This window comes from Bufo bufo, chromosome 3 (genome assembly GCF_905171765.1).
Source record: "Bufo bufo chromosome 3, aBufBuf1.1, whole genome shotgun sequence".
NCBI classification, from domain to species: domain Eukaryota; kingdom Metazoa; phylum Chordata; class Amphibia; order Anura; family Bufonidae; genus Bufo; species Bufo bufo.
The window spans coordinates 216,182,030-216,200,773 of NC_053391.1; the positions used below are offsets into that span (position 1 = coordinate 216,182,030).

The window sequence follows — 18,744 nt, forward strand, 5'->3', positions numbered from 1 at the left end:
GCTGGGAGAGGAGACCCTCATAGAGCAGCCAGCAGAGGCTGTCATATCTGGACCCGGATGCCATGTTCCCCAAAGAGGTGCTGCAGCAGCTATAGAGGCTGCAGGAGAAATGAAGCAATTGAGGAGGGGTGGGGGGGAACGACTTGAGTGATCCCTATGTACAGCATTAGCTGCTTTTACATAGGACAATGACCTAAAGGGGGTCTGCAGTTCTTTTAAACTGAGGATCTATCCACTGGATAGATAACCCACGTTAGACCAGTAAAGGGTGGAGGAGATAGCCCCTCCCGAGGGCCGGGCGGGGTCAGAAAAGCCCGGGAAGCAAGGAGGAGGGGCCGGGAAGATCGCGGCCTAGCAGGCCCAAAACCCGGGGCCTCGATTTATGAGGCAGCCGGGAATGGAGCGAGGGGGGCGGGACGAATCGCGGCCGACCGAGGGGCCTCCAGACCCACAAAACTAGGTGAGGAGGGTGGGGGGGGGGGGGCGACGCCTGGGGGTGGGCGGAACAGGGCAAACAGAGCACCTGGGAGCCGGGAACGGGCCATGGAAGATGAGGCCTAGTCCCAGCAAAAGCCGGGGACTAAAGTAGCGGGGAAGGCCCAGGAGAAGCGACGCCTGGACTGTGTGGCCAGGGAGGAGAGAAAAAACCAACCAAGGGGGGAAGAGAAAGGTGGAGGAAGATGGAAGCTTCCCAGGACCCCCAGCTAAGGTGGATCCCACCCCCCTGGCCACAGGAGGGAACCTAACCCTGGGGCAGGGACAGGGGAGTATACTCACTATACTCACCATCTGATGTCTTCGGGCGCCGCAGGGTCACCCCTTCAGCAGACTCAACACGGGAACCGTGGGAATGCCGGCAAGCCACTGCGGATGCAGTCTGTGGGGACTGGGTGACCGGCGATGGTACAGAGGTACGCGCCCGCAGGGGGGGCAACTAAAGTGGAACACGATGGAGCCCCAGCCTGCAGCAGGTATAACGGTGGAGATCACCGAGACCTGCAGAAGAGAGAGAAAAAAAAAAAAAAAAAAAAAAAAAAAAAAAAAAAAAGGAAAAAAAATAAACAGCAGGACCTGCAAAAAAGCAGGACAGGTCTGCCTCCTACGGACACTAGACAAAAACTGAATAGCCTTGTGCCTGTGGAGAGGGTATAGCCCAACGGGGAGGAGCCAACACTTTTTGTGTCTAGTGCCTCCTAGTGGTAGTTGGACATATACCCATGGTGCTGTGTCCCCCAATGCCATGCACGAGAAACAGACATGCTCCATTTTTTTTGCGGGGCTACGGAACAGACATATGGACCGGGACCCATTGAAACTAACAGTTTTGCATGCTATCCGCAAAAAAGGTGGATCAGATTACAGACCAAAAATGCGTTCGTGTGAATGGAGCATAAGGGCTCATTCAGACGGCTGTATGCTATCCGAAAAAATGACCCATTCACTTCTATGGGGCCCTTTTCTATTCAACGGTTTCGCAAAACAAATGAAACATGTTCTATACTTGTCCGTGAAAATCAGGACATGGCCCCATTGAGGTCTATGGGTCCGCAAAAATACTGAATGCCATCTTTTTTACGGACATGCTGAACTGTCCGCAAAAAAACAGATCCGCATTTTTGCGGACAGCATACGGCTGTCTAAATGAGGCCTAAGAGTGAGGCCAGTTGTAAAGATAAGTGTCCAGGTCAAGAATAACAGAGCAAGCTGCGCTGTTGTACAGATCCTGGAAGAAAAGGAAATTGCCCATGGACATTCGTCACCTATCAGTTTCCTGCGATTTTATGGACAGAGCTGCGTGCCGATGAGAAAGGCCTTTCTGTAACAAGGGGACATGACTATCTAGACAAAAACTCTACAGAGCTTCTAATGGAAGTATATTGGTAAGCAGCCCATAATCCTGACTGACCCCACGAGCCGCCTGGCAAGCAGCGCAATATTACAACTGCCAAGCATGGCAGTTATGGCATTTGTTAGGCTTTCTGTAGCTCATGCGAGGGCGTCTTGATCAGCAGTGGTTGTTGTAAAGTAATTTGTTTGCCCAAAGTCTCATTTAAAGAAGTATTCTGGTTTTAAATGATTACATTTATTTGTGGAGAATAAAACTTTGAACATTTTCTATTAAAAATTAAAAATTCTGGTTGCAGACCTTTTCTATCCATACACTAGCCTTTCCCGATAGGAAAAGTGATGGTATGGCCCATATTAGTCCTGTAAAATGCACCCATAGGAGAGCTGGATAAAACTAAACATGGCATTAGTCATGTGAGACATCGTGTGACCCGGTTTTCAGTGCATAGGTATCCGACAACAGAAAACGTAAAACCATATACAGTATTACTACCTCATGTCTGGCAGTGCATGGAAGGAGATCTGCTTTATTACATGACATCACCTAGAGGCAGGCAGCCATATAACAACCACAATATGGTTATTCTAGCACTAGTCCTATGTACTCATCACATGAAGTGTCTGGGTGCTGGCCCAGCACGTGTACATCATGTAACACTGCTGCTTACTGAATGTCAGGGACTATACGATGTGACTGCTGCCATGTTTCAGATAGGCCATGGATACATTACACAGGACTGATACATAGGCTATACCATGCTACTGCATATAGGGGGTCAACCATGCAGAAATTTAAATATATTAGTATAATAGGAAATCATACCATTTTCTATGTGTTACCCATTAAGGGGTCTCTATTTAAAATAAGGTACAGAGAGAATGCCACACTGCAAAATGAAAAAAATAAAAATTAATCATAAAAAAGGGGCTACAGGACTTACTCCATTACGTTCATAGCACACACTCCCTGAAGGACTCTGGCCTGGGGCAGCCGGGGATTTGCTTTCTAAGTTATGAGGCACAGCACAGACAACCTATTAAGATACAAGAGAACAGAAGAGGGAAGCTTATTGGCTGCAAATCCAAACCAAAATCTGAATTGAAAAAATGGGACTTAAAGGGCTTCTGTCACCCCACTAAAACAGTTTTTTTATTTTTTGGTTACTTAGAATGCCTATAATGCAATTTATGCATACATACTGTAATTAATCATTTCTGTTCAGCAGATTTGGTTAAAAACGTAGTTTTAAAATATGCAAATTAGCTTGCTACCAGCAAGTAGGGCGGCTACTTGCTGGTAGCAGCCGCATCCTCCTATCTTAAAGACGCCCCCTCCGCATGTTGATTGACAGGGCCAACGGACGGGATCGTCCTCTGGCTGGCCCTGTCTGCTATCAAGATCTCGCGCCTGCGCCGTAACGGTATTCAGTCGGCGCAGGCGCACTGAGAGGCGGACGCTCGCTCCATCCTCAATGCGCCTGCGCCGATGACGTCACATCTACACCCGGGGCAGGCGCATTGAGGAAGAAGCTGCCGAGCGAGCATCCTCCTCTCAGTGCGCCTGCGCCGACTGAATACAGTTACGGCGCAGGCGCGAGATCTTGATAGACAGGACCAGCCAGAGGATGATCCTGTCCGTTGGCCCTGTCAATCAACATGCGGAGGGGGCGTCTTTAGGATAGGAGGATGTGGCTGCTACCAGCAAGTAGCCGCCCTACTTGCTGGTAGCAAGGTAATTTGCATATTTTAAAACTACGTTTTTAACAAAATCTGCTGAACAGAAATGATTACAGTATGTATGCATAAATCGCATTATAGGCATTCTAAGTAACCAAAAAAAAAAAAAAAAAAAAAGTTCTAGTGGGGTGACAGAAGCCCTTTAAAGCATGTTTCAGCAGGGTCAAGACATTCTTCATTCAAATGAGGGCTTCGGTGCACTGAGGGACAAGGCCTAATCTCTCAGTGCACCTCAGCTTTTCAGTGCTGGCCACGCCCAGTGCACAGAAGCCTTTATCCACATATGTAAAGCAAGGTTTTTAATTTGTTCTTGTAAGGCCTCATGCACACGACCGTTGTTTGAGTCCACATCCGAGCCGCCGTTTTGGCAGCTCGGATGCGGACCCATTCACTTCAATGGCGCTGCAAAAGAAGCGGACAGCACTCCGTGTGCGGACCGCAAAAAAACGGCACGGAGTACATGAGGCCCAACTTCATGAAGTTATTTAGTGCTGTCGATACCTGACCACATTTCTGCAGTATGGAGGTAACTGTACAGGTGTACTAACCTTGATAGGTACTCAAAATCCAATCAGCGGGGGTCTGACACCTCCACGCTCTGCTGCTCCATGCAGATATTGGCAGCAGAATTAGCTCTTTGAGCAGAGCTGGAAGCATGGCTCCAAGCTGAAGAGACCATGCTGGGTTAGTGCAGCTTGGTCCTTGTCTGTCAACATATGTAACGATGAGGGTCATATGTGCTGATGCAGCCAATGAGTGGCCTTAATGGTGACCTGTGCCCAAGCAGCACGTGACACAGTGATGTTCTATTTGGATAACTGGCTGCAAATGCGCACATGCCCCCATTAGTGTGGATGCTGATAGAAGGGGAACGAAGTGCAGTGCAGATATCCTAGGGAGCAGGCAAGTTTTTCTCCACAGGTTCCGCTGGCTAAGGATGGGATTAATTATCCCCCCAATTTGCAGTCAGTATCACCCACTGCTTGCTCAGCTGTTAAGTGTAAGTGTGGGACCGCATCTACTAGACCAGAGCTGGCCAACCTGCGGCTCTCCAGCTGTTGTAAAACTACAATTCCCACCATGCCCTGCTGTAGGCCGATAGCTGTAAGCAGTCTAGGCATGCTGGGAGTTGTAGTTTTGCAACAGCTGGAGAGCCACAGGTTGACCAGCCCTGCACTAGACATTCATGTCCTGTGAGCAAGCAATAGATGGCTGGTATACTGCCAAGCTGCCTATAAGGAGGAAAACATATGACCATAAGGAGACTCCACAATTAGTTACCCACCTGTCCATTGATTCTTTCTTCTGGCATAATTTCAGTTTTGATCTTAACCAATTTAACCGCAATTGGTTTACCAGTACGTCGGTCTGATGACACTTCAAACTCAACATCATCTGCAGAAAAATAAAATAAAAAAAATTCTTAATTGCCTCCATACAAGGTTTTTTTTATCAGACGTTTTTACTTTTAAAATTTTAAATAAAAAAATAAAATAAAAAATAAATTCTATAACATTAGTCAGCTCATCCCGTAAAAAGATGATCACAGGTCAGGCTGTTGAAACCCCCAGTGGCCACTGCAAAGAAATTGTATTACAGATCCCATTCAAATGAATGATCAGCCAAGTAATACACAACAACCAGTAGTGGGGAGTTGTGAGTAATGAGCACGTTCATGTCACTACTACAACGGACTCGAGATGTCCATTGGTATAACCCTTTCATACAGAACAAGGAAGAGAGAAAATAAATAAAAATGTATGCATACCTCCTACTTTAAGTTCTTGCAAGTTTCCATTGTATTGTGAGCAGTGGAAAAATAGTCTAGCTTGACGTTCTGAACACTGAATAAATCCGTAAGATGTTAGCAGTTTCTCGATAATGCCTGTTTCACGCAGTGCTGAAGTACCATTGGGGTACCCATTGTGTCCATTGTTGTGGAGAAGGTTTGGGTCAAAGCTCATCTGATAGGAAAGGAGACATTGTTAGTTTCAACCCCTCTTCAAAAAAAAGGAATAAAAATAAAATAAAAATGCAGTTAAGTGATTTACAACACCATGTTAATATACAGGAAAAAAAAAAAAAAAAAAAAACACTTCAAGAGAAATAATAAAATGAGGAAAAACTAAAAAGCAACATTAAAACAGAAACATGGAAAACACGATGATGTGAATGTGGGGCTCCAGGTTTTTCCATTTAGTTCAGATATTTGACAAAAAAAAGAAAAAAAAAAAAAAGAAAAGTTAGTTACTTTATCTACAGCAGGTCCAAATTAAAGGGGTCAAATTTAGACTACAGTTGGTCAAACGGACACAACCTCCCAAAAATAAAGCGATCTGGTGGAGACACATAAGCCATTACATGCAACAATATCAAATCTATAATAAAAAATAAAAAAACACACAACCAGGAAGCCACACAAGATGCCTAGAGTTAGCCCAGATATTAAACTTAGTATGTTAATACAGAGTAAAGACCTGACGCTGGCAGATACTCATGCTGGGGGCCAACAACTCCCTGACTTACAGATCTCTGATACAGTGGGGTCCTCTTCTGCTTTTTAGAAGTGCATGAGGTGGGACTTACAGGGACTGCAGTAGATGGTGTAACGGACTCTGATACAGTATAGAGCTTCTCCATCACATACAGCTAAGATAAACAGTTAAATGTAAAAATCAGAAGATGTGCTAACCTAACAAAGGCCAAGCAATTTGGGGCCAGACAAGAAACAAGGAAAACCTAATACAAGTTTATCTACTACCTAAAAGATCTCAGTGCATCTTTAGGAAACACTTAGAGAAGCGCTCCTACATCTGTCTGGTTAGTAATGAAGATGTAAAAGGCAGGATAGCTCAATTTCTGGATGTGCTGCCCGGATACAGAATTGAGGACCCGCACTTTCAAGTCTGCAATTCCGTTCCCGAAAAAAAATGGAACATGTCCTATTCTTGTCCACAATTGTGGACAATAGGCATATTCTATTAGTGTCGGCGATGTGCAGTCCCCAAAATGCGGAACGCACATTGCAGTGTCCGTGTTTTGTGGATCCATGTGAATGGAGCCTTAAGGGAGTTTTCTGAAATTTTTTATACTGATGACCTATCCTCAGGATAGTTGTTTGAAAAGGAACTGGTGCTCCTGCGAGCACCTCGCCTTCTCTCAGCTTTTCTGAGGCCAGCGACGACCCGTTTATCAGTAACATGGCCAGGACTGCAAGCCAAAACCCACTTTATCACAAAGTGCCAACACAGCAATTTAACCTGGAGTACTACAGTCCAGTATAGTATATCTTCCATGTACTTTATCATGTAGCTGCAATAGGCTGCCTACATTCAATGCGCTGCCTGTGCTGTTCATAGTGGGCCCTGGACTGATGAATGGCAGGAAAAGTCTAAGGTATATCGGTACACCATAGACTTCCAGGGTGTGCACACAGAGGCCTCCGAGTGCTGCCTCTGGCATCCGTGCCGTAGGTTTGCCAACACTGGCCTAGGTGCAGCTCCATGGCTCTGAGCTGCAATACCAAGAACAGCCATACTGCAGTGCTTGTAAGCTGCAAGGAGGCAGCAACGCTCACAGGAGCTCTGATGTATTCTCAAACAGCTGATCACGTAGGTCCCAGGTGTCAGACCCCCACCGATCCGATACTGATGACTTATCCTGAGGTCAGGGCATCAGTAGTAAAATCTTTGAAAACTCCTTTAAAAGACTCTGTGGCACAACACGTGACTGGCACTCTGAATTTTAGTTTTTGGCTGGACTGGAAGTCACTATCCCTATGAATCACTCAATGTGTCTCACAAGAACGTATACAGAACAGGACTTCTAGCCCAGCCAAAAACGCTGCACGAATCAGAGAGTCAGTCATAGCATAGAGTGGGCAGCGCAGGAATAAAATTGAACTCTCCTGCTAGTCTCATCTTACACTACTAACATGCTAGATTGGGGTTTTTTAGGACATGTTTTTTTAATAGACCATAGCCTAAGAGCAAAAGGAGTCCACGTGCCGCCATGTGGCACTTCTGTGATGTACAATACTATCTCCACTACACAGAATGTAATGAAATGCACGACCATTTAAAGTAGGACGCAAACAGAGGTATAATATGTCCTTGCAACTGTATTACATATCTGTTCAATGCAGCACTGTAAGTGTAATGCAGAGGAATCACATGGTGGCACACAGTCATAGCAATTTAAGGTGCCCTAAACTTAGAGGGATTAAAACAAAAACAGCTAAACATCCAGGACTCAAGACACTGAAGGAAACTAGCAGAGATTTGCACAGCTTGTGCTAATCGATTTAGTTCAGAACATTGCCTTGACCGGACACCACTGTATCCACCTTAGCACAGGTTTATAGCCAAACAGGGTCCTCACTGACAACACAGTCAGGTCCATAAATATTGGGACATCGACACAATTCTAACATTTTTGGCTCTATACACCACCACAATGGATTTGAAAAGAAACTAACAAGATGTGCTTTAACTGCAGACTGTCAGCTTTGAGGGTGTTTACATCCAAATCAGGTGAACGGTGTAGGAACTACAACAGTTTGCATATGTGCCTCCCTTTTTGTTACGGGACCAAAAGTAATGGGACAGAATAATAATCATAAATCAAACGTTCACTTTAATACTTTGTTGCAAATCCTTTGCAGTCAATTACAGCCTTAAGTCTGGAACAAATAGACATCACCAGACGCTGGGTTTCATCCCTGGTGATGCTCTGTCAGGCCTCTACTGCAACGGTCTTCAGTTCCTGCTTGTTCTTGGGGCATTTTCCCTTCAGTTTTGTCTTCAGCAAGTGAAATGCATGCTCAAAATCGGATTCAGGTCAGGTGATTGACTTGGCCATTGCATAACATTCCACTTCTTTCCCTTAAAAAACTTTGGTTGCTTTTGCAGTATGCTTTGGGTCATTGTCCATCTGCACTGTGAAGGGCTGTCTAATGAGTTTTAAAGCATTTGGCTGAAAATGAGCAGATAATATTGCTCGAAACACTTCAGAATTCATCCTGCTCATTTTGTCAGCAGTCACATCATCAATAAATACAAGAGAACCAGTTCCATTGGCAGCCATACATAGAAACATAGAATGTGTCGGCAGATAAGAACCATTTGGCCCATCTAGTCTGCCCAATATACTGAATACTATGGATAGCCCCCGGCCCTATCTTATATGAAGGATGGCCTTATGCCTATCCCATGCATGCTTAAACCCCTTCACTGTATTTGCAGCTACCACTTCTGCAGGAAGGCTATTCCATGCATCCACTACTCTCTCAGTAAAGTAATACTTCCTTATATTACTTTTAAACCTTTGCCCCTCTAATTTAAAACTGTGTCCTCTTGTGGTAGTTTTTCTTCTTTTAAATATGCTCTCTTCCTTTACCGAGTTGATTCCCTTTATGTATTTAAAAGTTTCTATCATATCCCCTCTGTCTCTTCTTTCTTCCAAGCTATACATATTAAGGTCCTTTAACCTTTCCTGGTAAGTTTTATCCTGCAATCCATGTACTAGTTTAGTAGCTCTTCTCTGAACTCTCTCTAGAGTATCTATATCCTTCTGGAGATATGGCCTCCAGTACTGCGCACAATACTCCAAGTGAGGTCTCACCAGTGTTCTGTACAGCGGCATAAGCACTTCACTCTTTCTACTGCTTATACCTCTCCCTATACATCCAAGCATTCTGCTGGCATTTCGTGCTGCTCTATTACATTGTCTTCCCACCTTTAAGTCTTCTGAAATAATTACTCCTAAATCCCTTTCCTCAGATACTGAGGTCAGGACTGTGTCAAATATTCTATATTCTGCCCTTGGGTTTTTACGCCCCAGGTGCATTATCTTGCACTTATCCACATTAAATTTCAGTTTCCAGAGTTCTGACCATTCTTCTAGTTTTCCTAAATCCTTTTCCATTTGGCGTTTCCCTCCAGGAACATCAACCCTGTTACATATCTTTGTGTCATCAGCAAAAAGACAAACCTTACCAGCGAGGCCTTTTGCAATATCACTTATGAAGATATTAAACAAAATCGGTCCCAGTACAGATCCCTGTGGAACCCCACTGGTAACATTACCTTGTTTTGAATGTTCTCCATTGACTACAACCCTCTGTTGTCTGTCACTCAGCCACTGCCTAATCCACTCAACAATATGGGAGTCCATGCTCAATGACTGCAGTTTATTGCCAAGTCTTCTATGTGGGACAGTGTCAAAAGCCTTACTAAAATCTAGATATGCGATGTCTACTGCACCTCGCCTTGACACTACCACCACCATGCTTCACTGATGAGGTGGTATGCTTAGGATCATGAGCAGTTCCTTTCCTTCTCCATACTCTTCTCTTCCCATCACTCTGGTACAAGTGGATCTTGGTCTCATCTGTTCATAGGATGTTGTTCCGGAACTGTGAAGGCTTTTTTAGATGTCGTTTGGCAAACTCTAATCTGGCCTTCCTGTTTTTGAGGCTCACCAATGGTTTACATCTTGTGGTGAACCCTCTGTATTCACTCTGGTGAAGTCTTCTCTTGATTGATGACTTTGGCACACATACACCTACCTCCTGGAGAGTGTTCTGGACCTGGCAAATTGTTGTGAAGGGTGTTTTCTTCACCAGGGAAAGAATTCTTCGGTCATCTACCAGTTGTTTTCCGTGGTCTTCCGGGTCTTTTGGTGTTGCAGAGCTCACTGGTGCGTTCCTTCTTTTTAAGAATGTTCCAAACAGTTGTTTTGGCCACGCCTAATGTTTTTGCCATCTCTTTTTTTTCAGCCTAATGATGGCTTGCTTCACTGATAGCGACAGCTCTTTGGATCTCATCTTGAGAGTTGACAGCAACAGATTCCAAATGCAAATAGCAAACTTGAAATGAACTCTGGACCTTTTATCTGCTCATTGTAATTGGGATGAGGGAATACCACACACCTGGCCAAGGAACAGCTGAGAAGCCAATTGTCCCATTACTTTTGGTCCCTTAACAAGTAGGAGGCACATAATTCCTACACCGTTCACCTGATTTGGATGTAAATACCCTCATATTAAAGCTGACAGTCTTCAGTTAAAGCACATCTTGTTTGTTTCAAATCCATTGTGGTGGTGTATAGAGCCAAAAATGTTAGAATTGTGTTAATGTCCCAATATTTATGGACCCAACTAGCTAGGAAAAAAGTGAGGGTCATTCAACAGTGGTGGAACTTAATGTACACAGTAAGCACGACTCCAAGCAACCGAAGCCAGGACCGTGGGATTGACTAGTTCGAAACTGCCTGACCCAGCCACAGCAGCTCCCACCAAAAGTGGTGAGGGACTAGCAAGGAGAGTGCAGCCAGACTTAGATGGGCTGCTACAAAGATTGACTATGCCCCAAAGGAATAGGTCCTCTTACTGTTCAGTAGACCCTCAACCTTCCCCAGCCCCAAGTGTGAATGCTCTAGAGGTAGAAACCTTCTAGGAGGCAAGAGCTCCCCAAGACATCCTTGCCGGTGGACAGAAAACCAGAACAGATGTAGAGGGGAACCTTTTTACCTTCCCAGGTTTCCTGTCCTGGATAGAGGTCCTTCTCACATGGGTCCTGTCGTGGGCAAGGGGAAACCTCTTAAAACCATTCTCCTATGGCCACAGTAAAGAGCAACAGGGAAAACAATCAGTCAAAACCCACCCTGGCGTTCTTAGCAAGTTAAGCACGCACAAGCATTATGGTTTCTGTAGGAGTCAGGACAACTGCATGCCTTGAGGGTACAACCAGGTGGAGCGGCTGTAACCGCTCTTAAGAAGCAGGCGATTACCGCAGCTGCATCCAATTAACCAATTACCATCACCATTGTTAATGACCGTGTAGTAAGGAGAAGTGAGAGGTCCTCTTTAAAGGGTACTCAGACATAAAATAAACCTTACTAATGGTGCTGCACAGTAAGTCCCACTGTTCTAGTTCTGCAACTGCCATCCCCTCTGGACCAGGGGAGAGGATGACCCCTACACTCCCATGACTGCTGCAAGCCAATCAATGGCCTCGGCAATCACATGCAGTTCTCCTACTGTTCACCACAGTTGGCAGAGACATTGATATGTGATGTAGACAGGCATTTTATACAGTCTTAGGGTCCATTCACACGTCAGTGTGTGTTTTGCGGATCTACAGATCCGCAAAACATGGACATCGGCGATGTGCGTTACGCATTTTGCAGACCGCACATAGCCGGCATTCTCATAGAAAATGCCTTTTCTTGTCCGCAATTGCGGACAAGAAAAGGACACGTTCTATTTTTTTTTTCGGGATCGGAATTGCAGACCCAGAAGTGCGGATCCAGGCAGCACATCGTGCTGTCCCATAGAAATGAATGGGTTGGCAATACCGTTCCGCAAAATGCGGAACGAAATTGCGGACGTGTGAATGGACCCTAAATAAACTTCGCACTTTAATGAATAAGCTTGGCACATTTTGGGCTGTCCTTGCACTAGAAACTGAAATCACATTCACCAATTTCTGGTCCAAATTATGATAAACCTGTCATCCTGCAGGAGGCCCAAACAGCTTTTCTTAGCACTTTTCAAAAGTTTCAAGAAGTTTAAGTGTCCCGATCTGACATTCCATATTCTGCTCCATTCACTGATACATCATTCTTTTAATTTGAGGGAGGAGTCCTTATGGTCTCACTATCCTTTGAATATGTTCTTAAGTTTGGGCAACCCCTTTAAGTATCCCTTTGGCTAGGATGTATGCTCTTCAATGATAACCAAAACCTTCTTGAAATGGTATTCCTATGACAGGTACAAGATACAATACACTAGCACAGAAGGCTTGGCTTTAAGACCATGTGCATACAACTGTACCCATTTTGCTTTCCTCAAATTGTAGATCCACAAAATACAGATGCGCCGTAGTCCGAATTTTGGGAACATTTTATCTTTTTGCGGAGAGGACATACTGCATACTATAGTTGTGGAGCACACAAGTTCTGTTCTGGTTTATTCTGCGACTGTCCCATACATCTGATCAGGGACTGCAGAAATTCATACCTTTACAACTAAAAACAACCCTATCCGGGGGAAATGGATCAGATTTTCTACAAATATGCCCCATGTAAAAGCTAGTCTACTATTGTATTCCATAACCTTTTGGAGGTATAGGGAGGTCCAGCAACCAGATGTCAAAAGGGGCATCCGTTGAGCTACCGCACAATAAGTGTACATCACAAGTGTCATACTGCACCAGCATAGCTCACACAGCAAAGTAGTCAGAATTCTGGGCAGGGGGTGGGGAACACTTTAATGAATACAAATAATGGGATTTGAATAAAATGATTAGAGACTAAATAAAACTTAAGATTAGTAAAAACTTTCACAAAAAAACCTAGTGGGTAGGGATGAACTAAACAGAAGTGGGATGCAAAAAAAACAAAAAACAAAACAAATGAAGTAATGGGGGAGGGGGATAAAAAGCCACCGTTGAAGGCAAACACCCCATATGGACTAGAGTAGTTAACCATTAGAACTGGAATGGTGAAATAACTTACTGATCGGCCATAAGGTGATAAAGCCAGTCCGACTGGAGATGCATTGCCCAGGTTGGCACTAACGTATGCAGTAGGGGGAGAAGACGGCATGGAAAATTCAACAAATTCTTTCCAGGTGCTTGCCATATTCCTACTCCTGTTTCAACTTAATTTTACAATGCTGCATATAACAAAAATCAGACAAGACAACCTTATCAATTCCAGCGTGGCTGTAAATGAGAAAAAAAGCTCATTGCAAGATGCCAGCCCTAGGAGGTGAAAACAGGTTAGCGGTCTAGACTACGATGACAGCAATACATGGCATTTAATCCAGTTGTGGATGGGTGCAGTTTGACTGACAAAGGACGAGAAACACATTCTTTAAGATGTTCACCAATGGACACACATCATGCAAGGCACGTAGTGAACACAGTGACATGAACCAGACGACCACCCCAGATCCAGGCCATTGTGGAGAATTCTCACTCAAAATGAGAAGAAACAAACACTTGGAAGTTTCTCACATAACTTGGCACCAGCTTTACATGCACCAGGTGGCAGTCTGGCAATTCTATAACAGATCTCAATCATCTCAGCTCGGACACGTGTCAAACACGCATGTTAAATAAACGAAAGGAAGCAGAAAGAGCCAAGCAATACAGAATACACTATGGGCGGCCATGCGCATGCTGCCCGCTGACAGCCATCTCTCCTGACTCCCCCTATACACATGTTCTGTGCATTCATTCTATAGGGAGACTGGAGAAAGCTGCTGTCACTGCCGGCCGTGGCACATCTCAAGGAAAATCTTAGTTCTGCCCGATCCTTCTCGCCCAACATACACATTAACCTGTTGGTGGGTTTGGCCAACAAGACACTAGTGTGTATGGGACCTTAAATCCAGCGCTGTCATGCGCAATAGACATCTTTTAGGTGCCCGATGCATGGAACAAAAAAAAGAATCATACTAGGACATAGGTCAGACAACAGCAAACCTCATGTGGCCCCTACAAAACTAGACAGCTTGAGAGCCACAATGTTACATGTCTACATGTAAAAGCTGGTCCAAAGTATGCTCCAGTGTAACTTCTTCTATAACTGTACGACCGCTGGGACCACCACGATCACTACAGCAGGGGTCCAGTCTCTCTGCATGTCAGAGTGTGACTGGAGCCCTAGTAACTCTGCTGTCAGCACCATGGGCATTGAATGGAGCGAGAGGGTGAATGCTCATCTGTCGCTCCATTCAAACCCCTCACATCACCTATTCTACTAATATCCTGCTCATCTAAGGGAACCAGGAATCAGGTCCACCGATCGTAACTGGCTTACATCTCTTCAGCCACCATTGTGAAGTTTACCCTCCATTAAAATTTACAGGGAAAACAAAGCTTCTTCACCCGAAAGGTATGAAGGTTTCATTCCAAACCTTATGGCAGAGAACCTCAGCCCTGGAATCAGTGGGGGTCCCAGCAGTCAAACATCTAATAATCACACATTAACATGTCATATCAAGAGCCAGCTTCTCCAACTGAAGAGCAGTCATATTGGTTACATGAAAGCCTAGATTGAGGTGGCAGGGGAACCAACAGTGCATAAGCGGGCATGGTCTTTAACAGTTTGTAGCAAACTAAGACAGGCTGGTAACCAGAAATCTGTGTCTATTCCTTAGCCCAATAGGACCATGCTCATACAGGGATCATTGTGCCATAACATTTTTTGACCCATTGTTCACGACAGGTGACAGAAAGTGTTAAAAGTTAAACTAGCATTTATCCAGGAAGACATGCTGCATATTCTGGAGAGGTTGCCCAATTAGGCCCCTTCGCACATAGAGCCACAGGAACTGGCCAGGCATCTCTCCATTTTGATATGTACATACATTTTTATAACAGGGTGTACCCACTTAAATACAAAATATAAAGAACTATTCCCTGAACTCTCAAAAAACACAGGCCATTAAGATAACCTATGTAATTTGTATGGGTAGAAACATGGATATGGATTTCATTCTATCCCAAAATCAGAGGAAACCTATAAATAATTCATGCATGGAGGGTATTCCTGGCAGACATTAATGAGATCTGTGGATATCCGAGAAAGGCCTGAGAAGAGGGGTAAACAGCCACGTGCTCAGCCATCTGCGTAACTCCCATAGAAGGAATACAGACAGGACTGCACATGGAGAGGGACTGACAGGAGGGAAGCGCCTCTAATGTAGCGTGGCCGAGCTCTGTTTGGTCCGCGGTACAGGAGCTTTTGTTTCCTGTACCCGGCTGGACTGACAGGAAGTGCTCACTTAGTGTGCACTTCCTTTCAGTCCAGCCGGGTACAGGAAACAAATGCTCCTGTACCGCAGACCAAACAGAGCTCGGCCACGCTACATTAGAGGTTTGGAGGAAGAGAAGAGAAAAAAAAAAGAAAAAGAGCAGAGAGAGACACAAGGGAGGGGGGAGAAGAGAGTGACAAGGGAGTCCCCCAGAGCCAGGGACTTCCCTGCACTTACTATTATTCCTGGGCGCCGCTCCGTTCTCCCGGTATAGGGTCTAGTATCTTCACATGTTAGGCTCCACCCAGTGGAACCTGCCGGCGTCTCCTTCTCCCATGCTGTAGCGCTGGCCAATCGCTGCGCTCAGCTCATAGCCTGAGAGAGAAGAAAACCTCTCAGGCTATGAGCTGAGCGCTGCGATTGGCCAGCGCTACAACATGGGAGAAGGAGACGCCGGCAGGTTCCACTGGGTGGAGCCTAACATGTGAAGATACCGGAGGCTATACCGGGCGAACAGAGCGGCGCCCAGGGATAATAGTAAGTGCAGGGGGATCCCTGGGCGCCGCTCTACATGTCTGTATAGTTAGTTTACATTTTTTAATCTAGTGAAAGGTCCTCTTTAACATATCACAAATACTATATCTATATATCTATGTAAGAAACCCAGGGAGGGAATAAGGAAGGGTGCTGTCATTGGGTCTGGGAAATCCAATTACCGGTAAGTGCAATCATTTTCACCTTCCCCCATGACAGCACCACAGAGAGAATTACAGACAAGAATATCCTTCCTTAGGGAGGGACCACCGCTTGTAAGACCTTTCTACCAAAAAAATAGATCAGAGGAAGAGTTTAGGTCCAAACGATAGGGTCAGAAAAAGGTACAGGGAGAAGACCATGTGGCAGCTCTACAGATTTGTTCAATAGTTGCACCAGATCTGCCAAAGAAGTGGACACAGAACGAGCCTTCACCGAGATTGGAGGAGAAAAGGACCAGCCATCTAGACAAGGTACTTTTGGTAGCCTTCTTACTCTTATTTGGTCCAGAGAAGAGGACAAACAAGGCTTAAGATTTTCACGACCACTGCGTAGATTTGAGATGGTCTTACATCCAATGTATGAATTTTTTTGGGGGGGGGGGGGGGGGAGAGAGCACAATTTCCTGTGATCTATGAAATTTGGAGGAAACTTTGGTTAAGAAGGCGAGGTCAGGTTGAATAATAGTTCTATCCTCTAGAGTTTTTAGAAATAGCATGCAACTCGCCAACTCTCCTGGCTGTGGTGAGTGCTACTAGTAAAATCCTTTTATAGTTAAGATGCTCGATATTGGACGATTCAATGGGCTCAAAAGGGTGGCTGTGTCGGAGCTCCTAGAACTAGATTCAGATTCCACAAGGGAACTTTCAGGGAAAAAACTGGGGCCATCCCATCTACTGCTCTAAAGAACCCAACTACCCAAGGATCAGAGGCAAAGTTTTCTTCAAAAAAGTACCGAAAGGGCAGAAACCTGCACTTTTAATGTATTTTTAGCTAACCCCAAAGTCAGCCCTTTTTTGAAGAAATTCCAGAACATAGGAATCAAATCAGGCAGATTTTCAGGATTGATTTTACAAAATTCTATAAAATTTCCTCCATGTCCTGGCATAGATAGAAATAGTCACTGGTTTTCTACTCTTAAGTGTAGCAATCAGCTTCTGTGAAAACCCCCTTTTTTTTTTTTATTAATAGACCGCTTTCAAATACCATGCTGCTAAATTCAGACCCTTTACTGCTGGATAGAAAACCGGACCCTGGGACAGCAGAATGGGAATCTCCGGAAGTATCAAAGGGTCTGATACTGACATTTTGAGAGGAGTGAACAATGCTCTCTACGGCTAGAATGGAGCAGTCAATTACTCTTGCCCTGTCTTTTCTGATTATTTTTTATAGAACCAACGGTAGTAACTGAAAGGGGGAGGGTGGCACATAGGCCAGTGTGAAGTCCCATTTCAGGAGAAGGGCATCCACCCCATAAATGGATTCCCTCAGATCCAAGAAACAGAATAGATCTACTTTTTTGTTCTGACATGAGGCGAACAGGTTTATCACGGGCATGCCCCATAATTTTGTGATCATGGAGAAGACTAATTGTTCAAGGACCATTCTCCCCGTTTTAAACGATACCTGCTCAGGAAGTCCGCTTAAATATTTTTTTCCCCTCATATGTAGGGCTGAAATATGACTGACTTTGTCCCCCCTGGTGATTTATATAGGCTACCGTAGTCAGATTGTCTGATAGGTTCGGGCCATTTCTCTGCCAAAAGCTCTTTCCTGTTGGAGGAGCCTTGCAGCCTGACATCTAGAATTCCTTTGCTCTTCTTGAAGGCCTGTAATTGACGAGAATGTAGCTGAGCCCACCCGACCACCGGAATACAGGATACTAGGGACCCCATGACCGACATCGCATTCCAAAACATCAGAGTGGGAGATGCAAGGGATTTTATTGGAGTGGAAATTCTGCTTCTTTTCCTCCGGTAGATATACCTTCAGAGATACAGAATCTAGAACTAGGCCTAGAAATATGACATTTTCCCAGCTTTGGTTTGGACTTTGTCGTTGATCATCCAACCCAATTCCTGAAAAGTGCTTACCACCATCTGTACTGCTTCTCTCCAACTGCGATGGGATTTTGCGATTATTAAAAAGTCATCCAGATATGGCCCTAACATCACGTTCTATAGTCTTATGAATGAGACCATTTCCACTACCACTTTGGTAAAGATTCTTGGGGCCATAGACAAGCCAAAGGGTAATGCCTGAAATCAGAATTTCTGTAGCTGACCTTCCATAAAGACTGCAACTCTGAGAAACTTCTGGAACTCTGGGTGCATTGGAATGTGGAAATAGGCATCTTCCAGATCCATTACTGCCATGAAACAATGCGCAAACAAAAGCTGTATCGTAGTTTTCATTGTTTCCATCTTGAACTTTCTAAACACAAAAAACTTGTTTAGGACCCTCAAATTGATGATTGTTCTGAAGGAGCTGTCTGGTTTTGGAACTAGAAAAACCTGTGATAAATATCCTTCTGATAGTCCTTTTTGAAGGACCGGAATTAAATGGGTTCTCTCATCTCAGACAATGGGGGCATTCCGCTAGGGTATGCCCCCATTGTTTTACAGGTGCGGGTCCCACCGCTGGGACCCGCACCTATATCGAGAACGGAGCCCCGAAAGTGAAGAGCGCACTGCGCAGCCGCTCTCCATTCATTTCTATGGGGCCGCCGAAAATAGCCAAGCACTGGCTCAGCTATTGCAGTCTGCCCCATAGAAATGAATGGGAGCATGGGCCGCGCATGCGCGGCACGCTCCCATTCACTTCTATGGGAGAGTCGCGGGATTAGAAAATGTTAGTCT

General features: G+C 44.9%; 1 protein-coding gene across 7 annotated transcripts in view; it reads right to left on the bottom strand.

Annotated features, from left to right (window-relative positions):
- CSDE1 (cold shock domain containing E1) overlaps positions 1-18,744 on the bottom strand; it is a 69,904-nt gene that overhangs the window by 36,847 nt on the left and 14,313 nt on the right. For 6 of the 7 annotated variants that reach the window (XM_040423938.1, XM_040423936.1, XM_040423935.1 and 3 more), the window contains exons 3-6: positions 6,112-6,234; positions 5,354-5,549; positions 4,871-4,980; positions 2,790-2,882 (exon numbers count right to left, since the gene is read on the bottom strand). In XM_040423938.1, the coding sequence (XP_040279872.1) occupies positions 2,790-2,882; positions 4,871-4,980; positions 5,354-5,549; positions 6,112-6,225 (513 nt within the window). In that variant the 5' untranslated portion in view covers positions 6,226-6,234. The remainder of the gene's footprint in view (positions 1-2,789; positions 2,883-4,870; positions 4,981-5,353; positions 5,550-6,111; positions 6,235-18,744) is intronic. The other variant, XM_040423934.1, reaches the window with a different exon arrangement.